General features: G+C 34.5%; 1 protein-coding gene across 3 annotated transcripts in view; it reads right to left on the reverse strand.

Annotated features, from left to right (window-relative positions):
- The window catches only part of LOC149794806 (nicotinamide/nicotinic acid mononucleotide adenylyltransferase 1-like), a 104,201-nt gene extending 92,506 nt beyond the window's left edge, over positions 1–11,695 (reverse strand). For 2 of the 3 annotated variants that reach the window (XM_089964453.1, XM_089964452.1), the window contains exon 1: positions 11,504–11,695. In XM_089964453.1, coding sequence (XP_089820579.1) covers positions 11,504–11,582 — 79 coding nt within the window. In that variant the 5' untranslated portion in view covers positions 11,583–11,695. Of the gene's footprint in view, positions 1–10,838; positions 10,876–11,503 lie in introns of those variants that run through there. The other variant, XM_089964454.1, reaches the window with a different exon arrangement.
- Positions 11,696–22,535: the final 10,840 nt, after the last annotated feature.

Genomic DNA, 22,535 nt, shown 5'->3' on the forward strand with positions numbered 1-22,535 from the left:
GCAAAGCTGAGAAAGACTTGAAAGTCTTGTCACTATTTTTGTTTTGGTTTCATTTCAACATCATTAATACATACAATGAAAGCATATCATGCACCATCCTTGTCAAATCATCATACAGTGTACTTTTAAGTGGAAGCTCTCTGTGTTTATTGGTGAGGGTTCATTAACATACAATTTGGAATGACAATTCAAAGTTTCAAATTGGTCACCCTAAAGAGTGGGACTTTTCATGACATTTTGACTTATGATCAAGTTTGACAATTTATTTAACTTTTCAATTACATACACAAAAAAGTTAAAGAAAGCTAACCTGAAGCTATTGTCCTAACATTAAGGCCTTCATCATGAGACTGATTTGATCTCTACTGTCAACATCACTTGATGGAATGGTGAGTGATGTTAACAGATTGTCCCAGATATGTGGCAGGTTGTAACGCCCCCCATCCCCCATTCAGCATCAGTTTGTGTGCACGGATGTAAATCAATTCCCCACTTGAACCAGGCTTGTTCTCAATCTAGGATTTTTACGGAGTTCCAAGTTATAGTATGCCAGGGCAAACATTCTGGATGTGCCGTGATATCTCAGATGAGCTTGAACTTAGCATAAGGATGAAAGCTTCAGGTTAGCTTTTTCTATTTTTGTGTGTATGTAATTGAAAAGTTAAATACATTGTCAAATATGAATATTACTATACAGTTACGCCTTCACCAAAGTTTATGATCAAGGTATTAAGACTACATCAGGTAAATACTAACTGTAATTTGACCACCATGACTGGTAACACAAGGTCATCGCAGTAATTTTTTTATACAAATAAGGTGTCAATGGTCAAACTAGACTTTAATCTTAAATTTTAGGGAGAAGTGACAGCAAAGCAAGAAATGATACGCGTTTGTGTGTTTGTGTGTGTGTTCTCTTATACCATACGTGTGTGTGTGTGTTTGTGTTTTTGTTCTCTTATCTGAATAACATACTCTTCTCAGTATGCATATTTGCATTTAATAATGGTTTTAAGCAATGCTTTATTTATTTTCAAGTGGAAATGTTTCTGAGTTGTATGTATAATATAAACACATTTGGTACATGTACAAAAGTTATCATGTTTATATGCCATGTTACTTCAAAATAGAAAAACAGACGCTAGACATTGTAATGAATTTTAACTGAGTAGCTAGATTACAATATTTTTGTAATTAGTAAAAATGCCTTATTGACTAACATTAATCAATATTTCTTTTCTTTACTTTCTGAAAATTTACTATAAAATGGCACTTGAAAATATTTCTACGCTTGTTTGAAACAACCCCTCTACATGTACATGAAACTGAATTTAAATCGTACTTTTTTTCCCTTAATTTCTTTTCCAATGAAACATTATCGTAACTACTCATAGAAATAAATGGAAGCATTGAAGTCAGGATATGAATGAACCAAACCATTTCCAACTGAATCAACACAGCCAACATGTGAGAGCATCTATTTTTAGAAGCGGGGTTTTCTTAATGTAATAACTCACTTTATAGCTTTGTTACAAAAGTCCATTGATAGGATTGCAAATGTAAGGTTTTATTATTGGTCTACTTATGTGTAGTAATGTTAGGCACTGGTTAAATAGTATTTTCTTCTTACGTTTTTCTCTATTTTTACTAAAAGGAGTAAAGTCAAAAAATAATTTTGACATTACAGCGCTTTTCAATAATTCCACAACAAAGTATTGTCCCATGTTTTTGACCTACATAATTGCATTTTAAAGCTAAATCTTCAATAACATATTAGTTAGATTTTCTTTCTATGAACTTTATGTTTTCCTGAATAAATCTGCACAATGATTTACAAAAACAAACTGTAATAAAGTAGTACTATCCTAGACACAGCAATATCCACCATTATTGTCCATGGCAGGTTCAATTACAGTTTCAAACTGATTTTATGAAGAAAATAATTACTTTTTTTTAATGTACTCGTGGCATGAAAAATATTCAGCTGACAGATTCAATTCTCAAAACACAAGTTCATATGTTTTTATTGTTATGGTCTATATGTCATTTAAAATAAACAGAAAAGAGTGAAATGCAACAAACTTTGTAAAATTCAACAATAATTTAAGGAATACAAAGTGAAAATGAAAAAAGAACTTACAGTATTGCAAATTAAATCCCAAAATGATCCTAGAAATTATACAAAAATCTTAATAATTTAAAGTTCTGAATAAACTTTAGCAGATATCCTAAATAAGTCCAACGCTGACATGTTGATACATCTGTGATGACCTGTATAATGCTGATATGCCGACAGTTTTTTTGTTGAACCACAGTAATGTAATTCCAGGTTTTAATTCACTACAAATCTAAGTCTCTATTTCCATGAATGTTATCAGAGTACTTCTGCATTTCCAGAGAAAATTCACTTGAACAATTTGAAGAAATAAATTCCAGCCCAAATGAATACTGAACACAATAATAAAAATTGATTCTTCTAGATCTTAAGCACAAATGAATTTCCAGTAACAAGATTATATAGTCTCACTTGACCTACGGTCTCAATTAACATTTCCTATATAAAAAAATTACCTAATGGAAATAACCTTCAAGGAACTTCTTACTGTTTACATAAAAAAAAGTTAGCTATAATAAGCAGTCTGTTACTAAAATTATAACATACAACCTGGAGAATGACAGGTACACCAGGTAAATTGTATGTAAATCCCAATAACCTTGACCCAAATCCAAATAAACATATGTACTTCTCTTAATAATGATCTTGATAATAATGGAATACACAGAGCATTTTAGCTATGTATTAGTTGTTTATAAAAAAAAAAAACCATTAAATTAATAACTAAGGTCAAATAGAGAAAAAAACTTGATTTTGGACAAGGTTAAGTCCAACATAAAATGTTACATTACAAAATCATATAATGAAATTTTAAAAAACTTGAAAGAATCTAACAAACAATGCAAATTAAATATACACAATATTATCATCAAAGGATAACTTGTGGAAGTTGGGCAGTGATAGTTGCTAACTACCTGGGAAAGGGTTAACGGTCAATCATATATCAAAACACATACCTGTCAACATGCCCGGGGTTTGTTTTTTCAATGCATTTGATATCAACACAGGTTATTTGATGCCTTGATTTCTCTTTCATCTATAACACAACATTGGAACTAACCTGGCTATAGTGAGGGAACATCTCAAAAGCTACAGCCACTCAAAGTACCTCTACAAATTCACAAGGTGAAATCATTTTTGCTTTCCTAACAGAAGAAGGTAAAGTTTACATTTTTTATGCTTCTTAGTCGCTCACTTTGCCTGGTAGCATGACCCTTGAGCGTGCTATACCAAACTTGGATATCCTATGATACATCATTCATTGCACACTATATTTACTATGATCTGTTTATATTTCCATATAAAGATCCAATGTCCTTATAAGGCACACCCGAAAACTAGGCTGGAAATGGAAGTGGTTATTAGATGAACTAATCAGATAAACAGTTAGTTCTCTGCATATTGTCCTTGCAGTAGTACTAAAACTTACCTTCTACGAGTAGTTAACAACACTCTCTCTGCTATGGATAGCGGAAAGATTACAGTCCTCGCCCACCTTGACCTGTCTGCAGCATTTGACACAATACACCATTATATCATAATTAACTCAGGGATCAAGCTAGACTTTAATTTTCGGGAGATGTGACTTTTCCTTTTGGGCAGATCAGACAGAAGTGAGAGATGGACAGGGAGAAGAGCGTGCAAAGCAAGACGATATATATATATATATTTGTATGAGATCTATCTATATTATAAACATAGTTGGTGCAGGTTTAAAAACTATCATATTCACATGCAGTGTTCTGGCAATATGACTTAAAAAGAGAATGGAAGCTCTACACTGTAATGAATTTTAACTGAGTAACTAGATTATAGTATTGTAATTGCAAGCTAGTACAAATGCTTAATCAACTACCGGGGCCCCCGAGTGACCGAGTGGTCTAAAGCGCTCTTCGTTACGGATCACTGCCATCTCACCTCTGTCTGCGGTGGTTCGAGTCTAAGATTCAGCCAATGTGGGCATGTGAGAAAGCTTGCCAGTAGCTTCTCGTGGGTCGGTGGTTCTTTCCGGGGTTTTCCGGGTTCTTCCTCCACCATTAATACTGGCCGCCATGTATAGCCTATCATGTGCTGAAAAATGGCGTTAAACCCCACAACAACAACAACAACAACAACAACATAATCAACTACCCTTATTCAAGAATTGTTCTTCTTACTTTCTCACTTTAAAACAGCAGTTGAAAAGATTTCTAAACTTGTTTGATACAACCCCTGTACCATGTACATGAGAGCAAATGCACGTCTTTCAGATCATACTGTTTGTCCTAATTTCTTTGTCGCCAATAAAACTATACTGTCACCGTTCACAGACAATGCATTAAAGAGTTAAAGTCCGTATATGAATAAACTAAACCCTTTTTTCAACCGAATCAATACAGTCAACATGCAAGTGTGTCTATTTTAAGAAGGAGGGTTTTCTTAATGTCACCACTCACTTTATACCTTCGTTACAAGTCAGTAATCTGATATGATTGCAAATACAAGGTTTTATGGTTTGTCTGCATACTTGTAGCAATATTAGACATTTGTTATTTAGTATTTGCTTCTGCTTCTGCTGTCGTTTGCTTTTTTTCTTTGTATTTTTGACTAAAATGACTGGACTCAGAAATATAACCTTGACTATACAGTCTCTTGAATTCCACAACATAGCAATATCACAAAGGTATCTGACCTACATAATTACATTGTAAAGCTAAATCTTCAACAACATATCTAGACTTTGCTTTCTAAGAATTATAAATTTTAAGAATTGTATATTTTCCTGAATATATTTGCCCAAAAAGACAATCATCTGATAAAGTGCTACTTCCCAGACACAGTGATGTCCACCATTATTTCCCCATGACAGGTTCACTTATGTTTCCAAACTGATTTTTTTAATTAAGAAATAATGTTAAAATATTTGTGTTACTGATTCTATTCTTAAAATACAAAATTGCTATTTACATAAGTTTAAGCTCTGAAACACAAATTTGTGTTTTTATTACCAAAGGAAAAGTTGCAGAAATGGGGCAGTGATAGTTGCTAACTTATTTGGGAAAGGGTTAATGGTCAATCAGCTATCAAAATACATGCCTGTGAATGTGCACGAGTTTGTTTGTTGGTGCAGTTGATATCAACACCAATAATTTAATGGCTTGAAAATTACATTTCGCCTTGAGCTCTAAGTTAATACTATAACTAACCTGGCTAATTTGAGTGAACATCTCAAAAAGGAGTCATTCAATCTTCCTTTAAAAATCACAGGGTGAAGTCATTCTTGCTTTCTTAACAGAAGAAGGTGAAGTTTACATTTTTTTGGCGACTTAGTCACCCACTTCGCCTGATAGCGTGACCCCTGTTAACTATCTCCAGCATGTATTTAGTATTCACAATACAAGCCATACTAAGGTTTGAGTCCTACTTAGTCAACAGGATACAAACAATCAAGACCAATTGATCTGTGGTTTGGTCCTCCACAATGCTCAGTGTTCTCTTCATTCTATACACTTTGTCATTCTCAAGTATCATAAATCAACATCCAATGTCCCACCAGCTGTATAGTGATGAACTCAAATATACAAATCTAGTTGCCCAAATGAAGTCGAGGCTACCATCCATGATGCAGAGAAGTGCATTTCCCATGTCCATTCATGGATAACATGTAACAAAGCTACAGATGAATGATGATAAACTGACCATCATTCAAAGACTTTCTCATTCGCATCGTTTACCTCAAACATTAAGTGTCTGCAGCAATACAAACATTAAATTCAAAGAGTACAAAACCTAGGTGTCACTCTCAACAGTATGCTATCATTACAAAAACATGTAATGATCATATGGAAGGTTGCATAAATGCAGCTGATACATGTCAACTCCATTCACAGTTTTCTTTCAGCTGATGCCACTAAAACACTTGTGTGTTCCTTAGTACTTTCAAGACTGGGCCAATGTAATTCACTTATATCTGGTTTGTCTCAGTATCTACTAAACAAATTTCAAAGTTCAAAAGACAGATGTTCATTAGAGTAAAATATACTATCTGGCAATCTTTCTGGCAACAACATTTTTGGCTGTTAAAAATTTAATATAATGTCTTGGGTCTGGAGTTGAGAAATTCAATAGCACCATGACAGGAAGCTGCAAACTTGGATATAAAATTGCAGTGGAATCTATTGTTACATTAAAAATAATCATTTGTTCATACTGACAAAGCACCCTTAAATGGCATTACTATATCATAATCTGCTTATGTTGATGTCTGGCCTTAGTACACCTCTCCATCGATAACTCATGCACAACATGGTCTAAAAACATAATCTGTACTATGAACGAGGCGCAAGTTACCGAAGGACCTCCAAAAATTGGGGAAAAAAATCGCTTTGATATCATGAAAACCCCGGGGGGTGGGGAGAGAGAGAGAGAGAGCGGCATTAGGAAACTGGGCTGTTTATTGATTGAATCCTCATTTTACAATCACGATGATAACAATTTTTAATAACGCACTTTTTCCAATGAAGTTGTTCATTATTCTGTTTAAATAACATTTATTTTCAAAATGTCCAATGTATTAAAGATGGTTCCAACTGGTTTCAACAACCATCAAGTGTACACGAAAAAGTCTGTGTATTATGTCACTGCTTTTTGTTTTCTTGATGAGTATGGTTCCCATATTGGTGTTTAATATTATCCTGCCAAATCAGGGGTCCACAGAGCTGGGAACTAGACTAACTGTTGATACACCACCAAACAAGATTCCTTTTTTTCGAAAACACATGACATTTATTTCATGAGACAATCGTCTATGTCAAAACTCAATTTTTGCATTGTTCAGTTAGTACAATATTGATGTCGTGATTTCATTGGAAGTAATAATGAAATCTTCTAATCATCCTTCAGGATATCTCTAAGTGCCAGTTCAAGAATTCTCTGAAACTCGCTTGACCACAATGGTTCGTTATCTGTGAAATCAAGCTCTTTATTTTATGAAGTATTCATTTTGCTTGGATGCCTTGTTATCTTTGATCACAGTTATGAAAGAGTCGGTTAATTTAAGGTAGTTTATGTTCCATACACAATAACATTTATAAGTGTTCGACTGATCAAATGAAGTGAGTTCACCTGACATACGACCAGGGCCACTAGATTTTAAGTTTGTAGGATTTTCATGCCTTTTAACTTTTCTTTTATTCCACCTCCTTTATTTGATTAAAAAGATATAATTAATGTGGTAATACAAAGGCGGACGGCTTTTACTTCAGTGCGACACTAAAACAAATACTTCCAGAAGTCAGTTATCAAAACATGGTCAGCACTTAATTAGGTTCTCAGAGAAATGCTCGTGGACATAGTATAGATGTTACAGTAGATGGACGCATCTTATGTTTAATTACACGAGGACACATTGCATTTATGATGATTACACTTAAAAGGAACTAAAATATAGAACCAGAACACAAATTTCAATTGATAAAATAATTATTTAATATGTAATTACTTTTTAAAGTACTGCATCCACTCGGCGTGACATTTTCATTGATTGAAATTTCCTTACATATCAATTGCAGAATGTCATTTGGAAAGAAAATGTAAAAAAATTGTATGACCTATTTTTAAATTTGATATTTCAAAGAGTTGATTAAAATTTCCAGGTCTTATCTAACGTTTTCGACGATAAAACGAGCGATGGATCAAAGTTTCTGTTACCAATTTTGATCATGATTTTCTTAAAGTTCAACAAATAGAGATCAATTTTTAAGGTATTTTCTGGTTTAAAAATGGGAGCCACACCAACCCTGTGTTATAAGTGGGTTCACGAGTTATCAGGGCGCAAGTTATCGAGGGAGTGGTGTACTCTGTACTGTAATATAACCCAAATAGTCATGCTACCCGACTAGCTACAATCACCTCTGAAGATGGGAACTGAATGACTACAATCTACCAGACAATGGCAAAAGAAATTTCCTTTATGAAAAATGTACCAGAAAAAAAAGATGAGTTTTGTTGAAACTTCAAAGAAAATCTATTACCTTTAAAGCACTGATTGTTCCATATATAGACTAAGCAAATAAAAAAAATTATTCATCAATGCTTTACAATTATTTTGATGTTGCCGCTGCACTAACAAACAGGCATTTGCTTGGTCCTTCAAAGAGCATCTTTAGCGGCGGCTTCAATAACACATGAACCTTCATCAAAGTAAGCCGAAGACCTTTGATCAAAAAACGTCCAGAACAAACTTAAATAAAAGTATTGATTCATTTTTCATAGTGCTTGGAACATATTTATTATGCCAAGAAAGTTTTCTTTTTGTAACAAAAGTTCAATGTTATGATCGCTACCAATGGTGGTTTAAAACCCAAATTAAAGTTCTGATCTTCTGAAACAATATATATCTGGCCAGTGAGTAGGCATCTTGCAAGACTGTGAAACTTTTAACTTGTTCAGATGTTTTCACTTCCCTACAAATAGCCTCATCCTCTTGGTAGCCTCGACATCAAGGTAAACTGTCTCTGGCTGACCATCATCTAGGCCAATTTAAGTACATGTACCACGTAGACAACTATACAGCCATGTGCTACTAGGATAACACATATCAGAATTGTTTAGGGAAACGTGTTTGTTGACAATGGGATATAGATCAAATGACAACTATCATTTTTTATACATGTACAGTGTATATGGGTTTTTGTTGCGTTTTCATATAGATTTGACTGACACATGAATTTCTGATACATGAATATCAGTGAGTACTTGAATTCATGGATTTTCATATTATTTAACACATTGTAGAGTGTACAACACAAATTTAAATTGTTAATATACTAGTGTATATCAGACTAGTTGTCTTCATTTAATAAAAATTTCCATTTTATTCTCTGCATTAATCCTAGTCACTGACAACAGGTCATCTCTTAAAAATTTCAGTTGTATGCGAAATTTCAATTTATTTTCAGCCGCACCCCACTTACCTAAACATCCACTTACATAGACAATATTACCTTCGTACCAATGATGTCGAGATAAATGGACTGTACTATATTATGAAAATGGCGACATTTCTTTAAAATTAGTGATAAAATATTGAGGTTGGAGATTGTTTAGGTGACGATTTTTGTAAAGCCAGCGAAATCCCTGCTGAGCACACCTCCCACTGCTATAACCTTCACTGTCTACCTGTTAGATCCAGAACCTGTTTACCATACTACATTTTGTTAACTGGCACCAGTTCAATATACCTATCTAGCCTCACACAGGTGCACCCTCCATGAAGAAACTTAGGTTCCTCTTCCGACACTCACCTTATTGTTCCTAATGTAAACTCGAAGTCATACAGACAACATTCTTTTATATACCGGTACCAGGATCCAGCAATATGGAATGAATTGCCACTGATCTTCAACACAAGGGCACTGATCTCAGTCAAGTTTGCGCTTAAAACTCACCTTTTTCAACTACAAGAAAAACTTCAAGACTTAATAATACTTCCTTAATTACAGTCAGCATGTTTTTGTTTTGGAATTTTATAGTATTTGTTTTTGAAATCTTATCATTGTATGTTTTTATGCATCTAATATTGTAAAGCAGTAAGAGCTTCTAATGATTAGGCACTAGACTAAATCCTCATTATTATTATTATTACTACTGGCAGTGATATTTAGAATGGATTTATCTGACTAAATACTTTCGGACCATCTGCTGCATGCTAGTAATTAACTGATCTTGTCAAATTTTTGTATTTGGATGGTATGTAAAATCCCTCTTCTTCTGACCAAAAGTATTAAATGCTTCCGAACAATCACTTTTTTTTAAGTATTAATCCCTGTCAGAACTGAACACCTGTGTATCCATCAGTTATTGACCTTTTATTAAATTGCTGATGCATGCATGGAAGGCAGCATCACCTCAAGGTAAAAGTAACATGTGGAGTTCGTAGTGATATAGTCCTCGCTAGACTGTCTCCATGCTAGACCAACAAGTGGATCTCCACTTTTATTTTCCCTCTGACAGCGGAGACCAATGTTGTTGGGCCATATTCCATACTGAAGTTTTATGCTGTGTTAACCTCCCCATCAGTTCTGACTGAAACCTTCTAGTGAGGAGTATATCACTAGGAAATGACTAATGCTTGGGACGGAACTGCGGTTAGGTCTAGCCATCATGGCAGAATTTTGAGAGACATGTATGCATGTATTATTATTATTACTATTATTTAGCATACCTTTACAGCTCATTTCAGTTTTTATTTTTTATTTTAATTTGTTTATTGTTATCGACATGCCTGTCTGTCTCTCAAAAAATCTGCAGTTATGGATAGACCTAACTGCAGTTCTGTCCCAAGCATTAGTCAGTTCCTAGTGATATACTCCTCACTAGGTTTCCCGATGTTGTTCTAGCCTTGGGGTGATGCTGCTTTCCATGAATGCATCAGCAATTTAAAAATAAGGTCAATAATAGATGTATACATAGGTGTTCTGTCCTGACAGGAATGATTACTACAAAGTGAGTGCTCTGATGGATTTAATGCCATGGGGCAAAAGGAAAGGGTTTTTAGTAACCAACTGCAATATACTAAGGTCAGTCTAACTAAATTTATTAAAAACTAGAAAGCATCCGATAAGTTAGAACTGATGGGGAGGTTAACACAGCATAAAACTTCATTATGGAATACGGCCCAACAACACTGATCTCCATGTCAGAAAAAACAAAACAAGTGGCAAACTCCATACATTACTCTTACTTTGGGGTGCTGTTGTCTCCTATGCATGCCATCCCAAATAGTGCCTCGCAAAGATGGTCTCCACAACCAGAAATGTCAGAAAAAGAAGAAAGAAAGTGGAGGTCTACTTGTTGGTCTAATGAATTAATATGATTGGCAAGCCAACAAAAAACTTCACATAAAGAGTAAACACTGTTTGACGTGTTTCTACAACGAAATTAATTCACTGACCATTTAATTTCGTTTAGCATATGAAACAAACATCTTTGAAAATCTGCTGAAAAAAAAAGCAACCAGTGTGAATCACGAACAGCTAGGCAGATGACATAGGCGGCAGTTGTTACAGATGGTCCCATTTTAACACCACAGCTAGCAGTTGTTACAGATGGTTCCATTTTAATACTCCGTCGACGTAGGACATTAATATTTGCACTATTAATTGACATGTAAACAATAAACAAGCCAGCAAAACATGAAAATATGAATGGTCATACACCGCAACTTTTAAGATGTCGATACGAATGTATATTAAAATAAAAATATGCAAGCAGAATTCCAGATCCTACAAAATAGTTAAATTCGCAGAACACTGCAGGTGAACCGAAAGACGCAAATGTTAACGTTGTTTTGATGCTTAGGTATGGCTATCGATCACGAAGATCGCAGGGAAGCAAACTTTTACTTACCGAACATTCTAAGATGCATGTTTGTGATCGGATTAAAAGATCCACAGGCTAGAAGCACAACTTTTGTTACAGATGACATTATGCAATCTTATCCGAATAATGTGTGATAGACAAAATGTTAATTAGCTTGAAGATTTCAGATCACTGATTTCCTATAAACTGGTCTACTTGCAGTTTCAGCCGCTGCTACAAGTCACGTGACTATTAATATTTACTCTCGAAATTTGCAAAGTTGTCAAGGCGACTATATTTATTCAGCTCAAGAACAATAGTATATTTCCATATGCAAACATTCATTATAACAAAAGTGTTCTCAACATTTTTTTTAAAGATATTAACTGCGGCTTACTTTTGATCTCACAGTAGCCTGGTACCCGACACATATCGAATTACCACCCATGTGTATAAACAGTAATGGATCAGAAAGGACCGGTACGGAAAAGGTCCGGGTTAAAACGGCCCGGTCCAGAAATGCCAGTAACGGGTCAGAAAAAAACCTGGACGGAAAAGGCCCGGGTTACAAAGGACCCTTTAAAAAATTTATTAATAATAATAATAATAATAATAATACTAATAATAATAATAATAACATTTATATATATATATATATATATATATATATATATATATATATATATATATATATATATATATATATATATATATATATATATATATATATATATATATATATATATATATATATATATATATATATATATATATATATATATATATTGCTAAAGCACTGAGCTGCAAAAATTGACACAATGGTTAGTGAGGATTAACACCTAGACAAAAATAAAGCACGGATAGTAAACAGCAGACCTTTACTGATTACGCAGATTGTAGTACCGACACTAGGAAAGAATCAGCGATCGCATTGTACTTTTCTCACTTCCTTTACCTGTTTTCTGTCTCAGATTTAGTGAATATGTTCGGAAACTCTGATAATCAAAATTAATACACAAATAAAAGTCTCTACAATCACAACTCTTTCCCATGCCTCCAGTCTCAACAGCGCTTGATGTGTCATACGATTTAAACAGTTTTTGTAATGATTACTGAGACACTCCTGAGTGAAATACCCTAGGCGATTATCTGTAAACTTCCTTTGGGACGAGAAAACATCTACCCCCATAAGGTATATGCGCATGAGCAGCAACAAATAATAAGATCATTACAACATGTTATACCTACATAAACGGCAAAGTCTTTACTTGGGATCACTAATTCAGGTGCTTAGGGATTTATTTGTATGCTATTGTTATTACAATCTATTTATTTTAAGTTTAGCATTGTTTTACTAAATTACCTGCTGTTTACAATTTATGTCAACGACACACAATTCAGTTTTTGGTTGTTATTGTTTCATCAACTTTATATATATATATATATATATATATATATATATATATATATATATATATATATATATATATATATATATATATATATATATATATATATATATATATATATATAATTTGTATGTGTGAAAACCTTCATATTCACTTCTATGTGGCATAACCATTCAATTGGAAATTGGGGGAGCATGAGCGAAGACATTTATTATTCTTACGTACTCAACATATTCTTGAAGTCACAAGTACTATACAATGAAACATAAAAATGGCAGTGCAGGCCATTGAAAATAAAATTATCAATAAGACTTTTGCCCGTTGCTGACTTTTACAACGCAGGGCCAAAAAAAGTTCTTTTTTTAAGAAAATTTCCTTTATTTAAGAAAATTAAAACAATTCTATGATAATAATAGCAATATTTAGCTTCATGTGTTCCATTCAATTTTGTATGAATGTTTTGGCCTATGCATGTTTTAATAGTACATCCTACAGAGTATGAATTGAAAACATTTATCTATATAGTAAATTATTTATTCTAGGAATATCCTTGCTGGCGTAAAGGGAGGCTGTAAATAACAGAGGGGAAATCAGTTTTACATGCAGGACATACAAAGAATTGAATCAGCTATGATTTTGTTGTTGTTGTTGTTGTTATAGGGTTTAACACCATTTTTCAGCACAAGATAGGCTATACATGGCAGCCAGTATAACTGGTGGAGGAAGAACCCTGGAAAACCCAGGGAAGAACCACCGACCCATGAGAAGCTACTGGCAGGCTTTCCCACGTATCCACGCTAGCCGAGCCTTGGACTCGAACACACGCAGACAGAGGTGAGATGGCAGTGATCCGGAACGGTGAGCGCTTTAGACCACTCGGCCACTCAGGGCCCTGAATCAGGTATGATATAAAGCAACTAAAATATAAGAAATCATGTATGACCATGGCGGTGATAGGTGAAGACAAAGACAAGCCGATGAACCCAACTTTGTTATATATATAAACAAATAAAAGTATAGTTAATTAATTTTTCATAAAATTCGCCGGGGTTATCCAGAAAAGCTGCTGACAAGTCGTAACCCTATTTTGTTCATGACGAGCATTTATCGAGGTAAATTTAACATTAATAAATATACCCTAATCTTTTACAACAGGTTCCTGTGACCTTATCTGTATCAGATGAATACCAAGACGAGCCAGTCGACCAGCCTTTTTTGGAGTTAAGTGTAAGTGTTTAAACTTCATAAGGTGACACGAGGAATTTTAAGGACACATGTAATAAGGTAACCATCATTAAAATCATATTCATGGCGTATTTATGTTGTATATATAAACAGGTAACAATATAGTTTATTAAATTCTCATAAAATTCACGGCGGTTATCCAGAAATGGTGCTGACATCTTTAATATAAAAGTGCCCTGATTTGCCTATTGTTGATATTTGAGGGTGGGGGGTAAAGAGCATGGGTACATCCAGCAACATCCATCAACTACTTTTAGCGAGTAGCCAGTTTTCTCACATGCAAAGGTTCAACCTGTCTGACATCATTGGAATCGAACCTGTGGCAGTGAACTGGATGAATTCGTAAGGTGAGGAATTAAACCACTCGGTCATCGACTGCCTTAATATTTATATGTCCATAAGTCACAAGTTGTCATTATACATATGACGAAAATAAAAATAAATTAATTATCTGGTGTGAAGAAAAATAGAAAATGGCATGGTTTTTATTGTTTATTTCATATATCCCTATTATTGGTGAGTTGTCGAATAATATTCCTGTGGCCAAGTGAACGGAAATTGAAGTGGATCCATACGGGGCGAGTACGATTGTCCACATCCCCGACGCAGACATTTCATTTGATATCAGCGACAGAAACATTGGTCCAGTGAATCTTATTGAAGAAGAGTACATATATGCAAGTAATTCTAGTAATATTTGCAACGAGTGTGAAAAACATTATTATAAACTTGATTTTGAACTCCTTGATAATCATATACAAACATGAACATGTGCAACCGCTATACTTCCTTGAAAATAAATGCGTGCATAAAATTGTTTACTTCAGGTCAGTGCGCAATGTTTTGACTGAGACGATGGTCGAATACTGTGGGGTAGCGTAAACAATCCTAGAACGATCTTCACAGAAACATACCCGGCTATTGGTGTCCAGTCTTGGTTGTTCATATGGGGTAAAGGTGTGTGAGAAATACAAAATTATAAATAATGTTGTTGTTGTAGGGTTTAATGCCATTTTTCAGCACAAGATAGGCTATACATGGCAGCCAGTACCATTGGTGGAGCAAGAACCCTGGAAAACCCCGGGAAGAACCACCTACCCATGAGAAGCTACTGGCAGGCTTTCTCATGTGCCAGTGTTAGCTGAGCCTGAGACTTGAACTCACACAGACAGAAGTGAGATGGCAGTGATCCGTAACAGTGAGCGCTTTAGACCACTCGGCCACTCGGGGCCCCTTTAAATAATAATGTTGTGTATATCTTATTGAAAACGTGTGTGTGCGTGTGTTTGTAAAATGCGCAAAACGGGGACATCAGTGTGAATACACACAAACAGACTGGGGACACAACTCGAAACAGGGACATCCCCATTTTGTAATGTCAGCTTAAATGGAATGTGAAGACCTTACTTAATGATACAAACCTTTTAAAAAAAAGGCGTATCTGAGCATTGCCAAATTAGATCAGGAGGACAAGAAAACTGAATAAAAGGGTTCATGCAGATATTATGCATGGTTTTTACAATGGGCAAGAGATGCTAGTCATTCATCTGTGCTTGTATATTTTATCTCCTTTTTAAATCTGAGTTTTAACACTGTTACATGCAAGGGGTCTCTTTAGTGAACGAAAGAAACTATAATAATTTTCCTCTAATTAATGCATGGCCACCAATATCACAACTATAAATTTACATCACAACTTCACAAGTGCCTGCCTACCTCACAACTGCATGGTTTCTCCTTATTACATTTCCGTAACGTTGCACCAGTACTTAAATAATGCACATGGAGTCATACAATCAATCCACAGAGTTAGATTTTAATAGGGACTATTTGGCTCCAGGGACACTTATGCGGCTATGTCCTGTGGTCACTACAACTAAACCAAGCCATCATAAACAATACATTTTTGGTGTGTTTCATATCGAAGAGATCTTACCATGTATTGGCTTATTATTGAAGGGGATTGCGCTAAAGTGGCAAATTTTAGTACACCAAAGTTACTTTTTTTTTAATTTGTGGGACACTTTAAGTTCTAAACCATATTCTTGCCCATAAAATTATTTAAACTGAAGATTGGCATGCAGATCTTTGATTGTTTCGTTTTAGAAAAAGGGACACACATTCTGTATTTTCACACAATTTCTGACAATTTATTCAAAATCCTGGACGTACATTTTTACTTATATATACGACAAACATAACATGGGGCCCCAAGTGGCCAAGTGGTCTAAAGCACTCTCCGTTATGGACCACTGCCATCTCACCTCTGTCTGTGTGGGTTCAGGTCTCAGATTCTGCCAATGTGGGTATGTGAGAAAGCTTGCCATTAGCTTCTCGTGGGTTCATGGTGGTTCTTTCTGGGGTTTTCCCGGGTTCTTCCTCCACCATTAATACTGGCCACCATGTATAGCCTATCATGTAATGAAAAATGGCATTAAACCCTACAACAACAACAACAACAACAAACATAATATAAAAATTCCACGTGATAATTTCAATTTAGTTTGTTAATATGGGCGTGAATTATGTGCAAGAGATTACTGTAGTATTTAGATGGAACTGATCCTTATTTAAAATCAAAGTACTTATTGAATGTCCCCTATTTGATTGTATAATTTATAACACTGAATATTTGTGAGTCCCTGTTCTGATGATAATGAGGGTGATACGGTGTTGCTTGGAAATCAGTCACAGATCAATTACAAATGACATGTATATCTCAAATGCGTAGTCAAATATATCTTTCTTGACCTTAATTTGTTAAAATAAAAAAAGGCCCATTTTGATGGTTAAAATCATATGTGCCCATTTTGTAGATTTTACAAGTGTGTGTGTGTGTGTGTGTGTGAGATCAAATCTTTAATTCTATTACATTTCCTCATTGGACAAGACTGTTCAGGGGCATATATGCATGCATTTTTGTCCGTGCAGCAAGATAACGTAAACTCTGCTTTGTGGCGTAGCACTTCTAGAAATCTCAACGTGAAGTGTCCACTGACAATATGCCAGCAATGGAACTTGTTTGTTCAATGCTATGCTCAGCACACACCCCCCATTGTCCCTGTCAACTAAAGGCACAGGTGTACACCAAGGTAATTCTTTGTCAGCATAGCATGTTACATTGGCAGCTAATTGTACAATTTGTACAAAATCAATGCATATTTGAATTATAAGAATAAAAATTACATGTAATGAAAAATCTTGAAATATTCAATCCACACACGGTGGTGATACTAAAGGCAATAATCGTTGAATGCATTTCTAAGTGCCTTTCATAATGCAAGTGCCATTCGGGGTAAAGGCAAGAAAATTCCATATTTGCTTAGTGTTGAATTATATGCATGCGATTACATCCTTTAACATAACCGGATTTCCTCTTTCTCAAAGGTTAGACATGCTGCTAGAGAGCAACTTTTCACACCAGCCTTGAAAATGCAGAAGACGCTATTCTGGAAAGTTCGGGACCAGATACAGTCTTTCTCCCAAAGAAGGCGCTTTTGAAAGAGTTGCTAATAGAACCAGAGCGAAGCTGCGTCCAGAAGAGCGAAGAATGCTGGATTTTGAAGTTTGTGATTAATATAGAACCCAGACAAATATGCAGTTGGATATAAATTTACTATAAAATTAAACCTAATTGATTTTTTTTAATGCAAAAAATTAATCACATCACGCAATATCAAAAGGACAACCTATTACCTTTCACATAGAATGGCTTCATACACAAGCAATACAATTAAAGGATTTTTATTTGCATATTTTCAGCTGCATGGCTCGCCATCAAAGAGGCCTTTCTCGGCATTGAACTTAAGGGCTGTACTTTCCACTGGTCCCAGGCTGTGTGTTGACACGTTAAGTCCATTGGATTGGCTGAAACATACATGCGAAGAGAGGGCCTTCACTCCTTCGTACTTCAAGTGCTGGCCCTTCAGTTCCTGCCCAGCGCTCACATACGTCAAGCAGTGTAGAAGCTACAAATGAAGGCTACAACCGCTGCTACATGGACCCTTATCAGGTACCTCCGCAAGCAGTGTCTGGACAACCCAGTGTTTCCAGCTGAGGCCTGTCAGTATATTGCCAGAAAGTACAAAGGAACAATGACGTTAAAGGTAACATAGCAAAAATAGGGCATATCAGTATAAATACATTTGTCTATTAATATGCATGACATAATGTTCAATATCATATTAATATTTATACATGTTGATATATAAAAAATTATTACATTTACAATTCAATTGTTCGTTATCAGTGTTATACATTTTCAGGCTGAAACCATCATCTAAATTCAAGGGCAGTATACATGGGACTACGCTTCTACCAGTCAGTGCCACTGCTGTGGAGAGAGGCCGATCTGGTGCGCCTTGCCGTCCAGTGTAGGACGTGAGAGACGAAGCTACAGATTTTAAAAATCATTAAAACACTTTGAAACCAGTACATGCAGTACGAGATCAAAACCTCTAAGTTTTTGAGCTCCGTCTACTAGCTGTATGGTCTCAGAGTGTAAGTATAAACACTGTAGCAACAACAATACTATATCCCTCTGTTATTCAAGGACTGCATCCTATTTATATGTTACTGCATTTGTATGGGAAAATATAAACAAGTTTTTCGGATGGACTACTGCACGACCTTGGGAGTGAAGTATATCCATCAGACAAAACAAGCTCATATTTTCCCGTACTAATGCAGTAACCTTTTCATTATATGCTCATTTTCTTATTCTACCTAAGGCTTAATTATATAAACCAAATACACTACACGAAACAAAGGAAATGAATGTATGCCATATTCCAAACTAAATAAACAAGCACAGATTCATCATTACACAACAACATTATTAATGCGCACATAACTCTGCCCAGATAAATTTGAACTTGTCGTGCGCTAGACATAAGTTTCGAAAGAAAATGTCATTTTTATCTAGTTAACAATGAAATTTGGAGTCATATTGTGAATGAATCCGCATTGCATAAAGTTTTCCATTTGATCTGGAATGAATAGGTTTTGGTGTTTTTGTAGATTCTACAAAATTTTGTGATTATGGATTGGATTCATCTGTGCAAACTGTACATGAAATTGAAGCAGCATGGGAGAAGCATGTTGCTATCTGCAAGTGTGTTTGTTCTGTCATTGACTATTTGAAATCATAATGTGGCAAATATATGAAGACTTTAAATTTCCATTATCAGAAAGATGCTATGGATTTTAATGTTTATTTCATTCTGAGTGCAGTAAGGAAGATGTAATTGCACTTGGAATATGGTCAAAATTACAGTACAATTTTGAAATGTGTAATCAAGCTTGAGAACTCATGACATGGCACATGTAATTCGGATTTGCAAAACTAAAAAGTACATTTTGAGAAAATTCAGGATGTAAAACCGTAAGTATATTTTTTGCCATTCTTATTACCAGCTAAAGGAGACAGTTTATGCCCTTACACTTGCATGTTATTTGAGGTTCCCATCAATTTTATGAAATCTGGTGTGTATCACCAAAATCCGAAACATTGTATCAAAAAGGTTAACACGGAATGTAGCAAAGCAGCTGGTATGTGGCAGTCCACGAAACATCTGCTTAAGTTCATTCATAAATAAATTTAATCAACCAAAACGTAAAGCGTCTGCTACACGAGTGTACATGATTTGTTTACAAAGTAGTTCCTAATACACTATTGTGTAGTGTCCTGCATGTGAGTGTAATATGAAGGTGTGTAATATCGTAAAATACTGAACGATCCTGACAATGTAATATTAACCGAGAAAAAACTGAGCCTATAATAAATCGTAATATTAACGTCAGCAGCCACTGTGTACAATTTTGATAAGTTTTTGGGTTGAAAAGTTAATATCTATGCATGCTTGTTTTTATAGTTTGATGATTATTTGTTGCTGTTTTTGTAGAATTGTTTACTATATTTTGCTGTTAAAGTTATTTGACAGCCATTATGAGCAATATTGTTGTATAATTTGATAATTGATTTTAATATTCATTTATTAGCAATGATGCTTGTTATTATTAACAAATTTATAAATCTGAAATGGCATTAGCGTTTGTCTTTTGTTGCTTATACTAGTTAGACATGATATCTTTTCTTCTTGTTCTCTTTCTAACCTATCATAAAAAAATTTGTTGTTAATATTTTATATATAAATAACCTCTTAATTCTTTTCCAATTGTGATTTGACTTTCACTGCAACCACAATGTAATAACAGTGCCTACAAGGCACAGAATATAACAGATGTCTATTGAAAGCATACATTATAATCAACACAAATATACTACGCATACACATGTATTAACGATATTTAATGTATGTGAAATAGGAAGAGTCAATAGTCTTCGCAAATGAAAATATTCATCCATCATTAATGAAATCATCAGTCCTAAAGAAAATATTCATCCATCATTAATGAAATCGTCATTACTTAATTAAGGCATTACCATGACAAAGTTGGCATGCACAACCCACACATGGGTGGCACTAACTCGTATTCAGTCTTGATATGTTATAACAAAGATATTGATTCGCTTTACTTCCAATGTTTTCTTACACAATTATTATTTGCCTTCATTGTTCGTTTCACATAGAACATGTAGTAGAGTGTCGCAATTATTTTCATGATCACATGACGTACGATTGTGACATACTGCACAATGATTCTCTACTGCACATTATTTATAGACATTTACCAGTAAAACAAGGATTTGATATTACTATTAGTTACTTTTATTAGACATGATACTAGTAATTGGTAATTAATACATAAATGGGCCCTTTTGGTTCGGGCCTTTTTGGACTGGGCCTTTTAAGCACTAGTCTGTTTTGGTTGTGGGCCTTTTTGGTACCGGTCCGTTTTGACCCTGATCTGTATAAATAGGGTATATCAAATTCAATAAAAAGAATTCTAAATGAAAGATAATTTTAAAAAATACATTGACCATGCATTTACAACATGGATTTTCATGACAGTTTGGTCCTATGAATAGTCAATATGTACTGCTGTATGTAAAATGACTTGCAAAAAGAGGAAATAAGTGCACGAAGAACCCGTATTTTACTTTATTTCTTTATCAAATTGAACCTTTTATAAAAAATGATAGATTTTTAAAACAACAGTGACACTAGAAAATGGTATGTAAAATTACTTGTGAAAAGAATAAATAAGTGCAAAATAAAATGTATTTTATAGTAATTTCTTTATTGTTAAAATTCCATTGTTCTTTTTAATGAAAAGTTAAGAGCAGACGACACTAAAAAACATATTTGCAACATACCAATATTAGAATTTGTAGTGGATATTGTGCATGTGGAAAATGTACATGATCCTAGCACAAAGTTAATTAAAATGGTTGTTCATGGAAGACCAGGGTAGCAGGTGATGTTTTCATCTGCTCGAATTTTCCAGACAAGACAATACCAGCTTCTGCAAGAGCAACAAATGAATTATAAAATATCTAAATAGTATATAAAAAAAAAGTGGTTATCGGCTCTATTTGTTAATTTTTTAATTTTAAAAATCTACATCAGAAGTACAGGAAGTAAAAATGACGAAGTGGATTGAGCAGTTTCTTGTAGATGTGTATCTCCACCAAGGCCAAACTTATATTCTATACCAAAATTATACCCATCAATAATACACCAAAATAGTGGGAAATTGAAGGTTCTTTTAACAACACATAAGATGTGCAAAGTCTTTTATAATTAACCAATATAACCACTGAGGAAATCCTGGAAACTGCTGCGTGATTTAGATTCTGCTACAAGAAGTCAGGTGAATAACAGAATATATAACTAAGTTTGTATTATGTCATTAACAAACAGAACATTTAAACAATAAATGCAAAATTCCAATTGCAGAGTTTACTTCATATAATAATTTATAATAATAATGAGGACTTTGTATAGCACCTAATCTTTAGAAGCTCTAAGCGCTTTACATTAGACAACACCTAAAACCAAACACCATGAAATTAGAAAAGATAAAACGTGCTAAAAATAATTATGGTAGGAAACATTATTAGGTCTTTAAGTTTGTTCTAGCAGTCGAAATAGGCGAGTTTTAAGAGCACTCTTGAATGAGATCACTGTGTCTTTGTGTCTAAGTTCAGTGGGCAATTTGTTTCACATTGCTGGGCCCTTCCAATGTACTTTCACCTTTTCATCTCAACGTTTGCCCACTTCAAGATTTATTTGATTAAGTATGCTTTCTCGACAAACATGTAGATCTCTGGGGCTTTTTTCTTCATATATTACTGGTTACCAGTAATGTCAGAAAAAGTCACAGATCTAGGTTGATCTTGGATGCTTTAGATATCTTCCACGTCATCTCAGTTTTTAGTTGGTTGTGTTTTTGTTTTTGGTTTGTTTTAGGGGTTTTCAATTTTAGGGTGGGTGGATGGGTTTTGTTTTGGGTCTGGGGAG

This window comes from Sinohyriopsis cumingii, chromosome 7 (genome assembly GCF_028554795.1).
Source record: "Sinohyriopsis cumingii isolate HCF-2022 chromosome 7, ASM2855479v2, whole genome shotgun sequence".
Lineage (NCBI taxonomy): Eukaryota > Metazoa > Mollusca > Bivalvia > Unionida > Unionidae > Sinohyriopsis > Sinohyriopsis cumingii.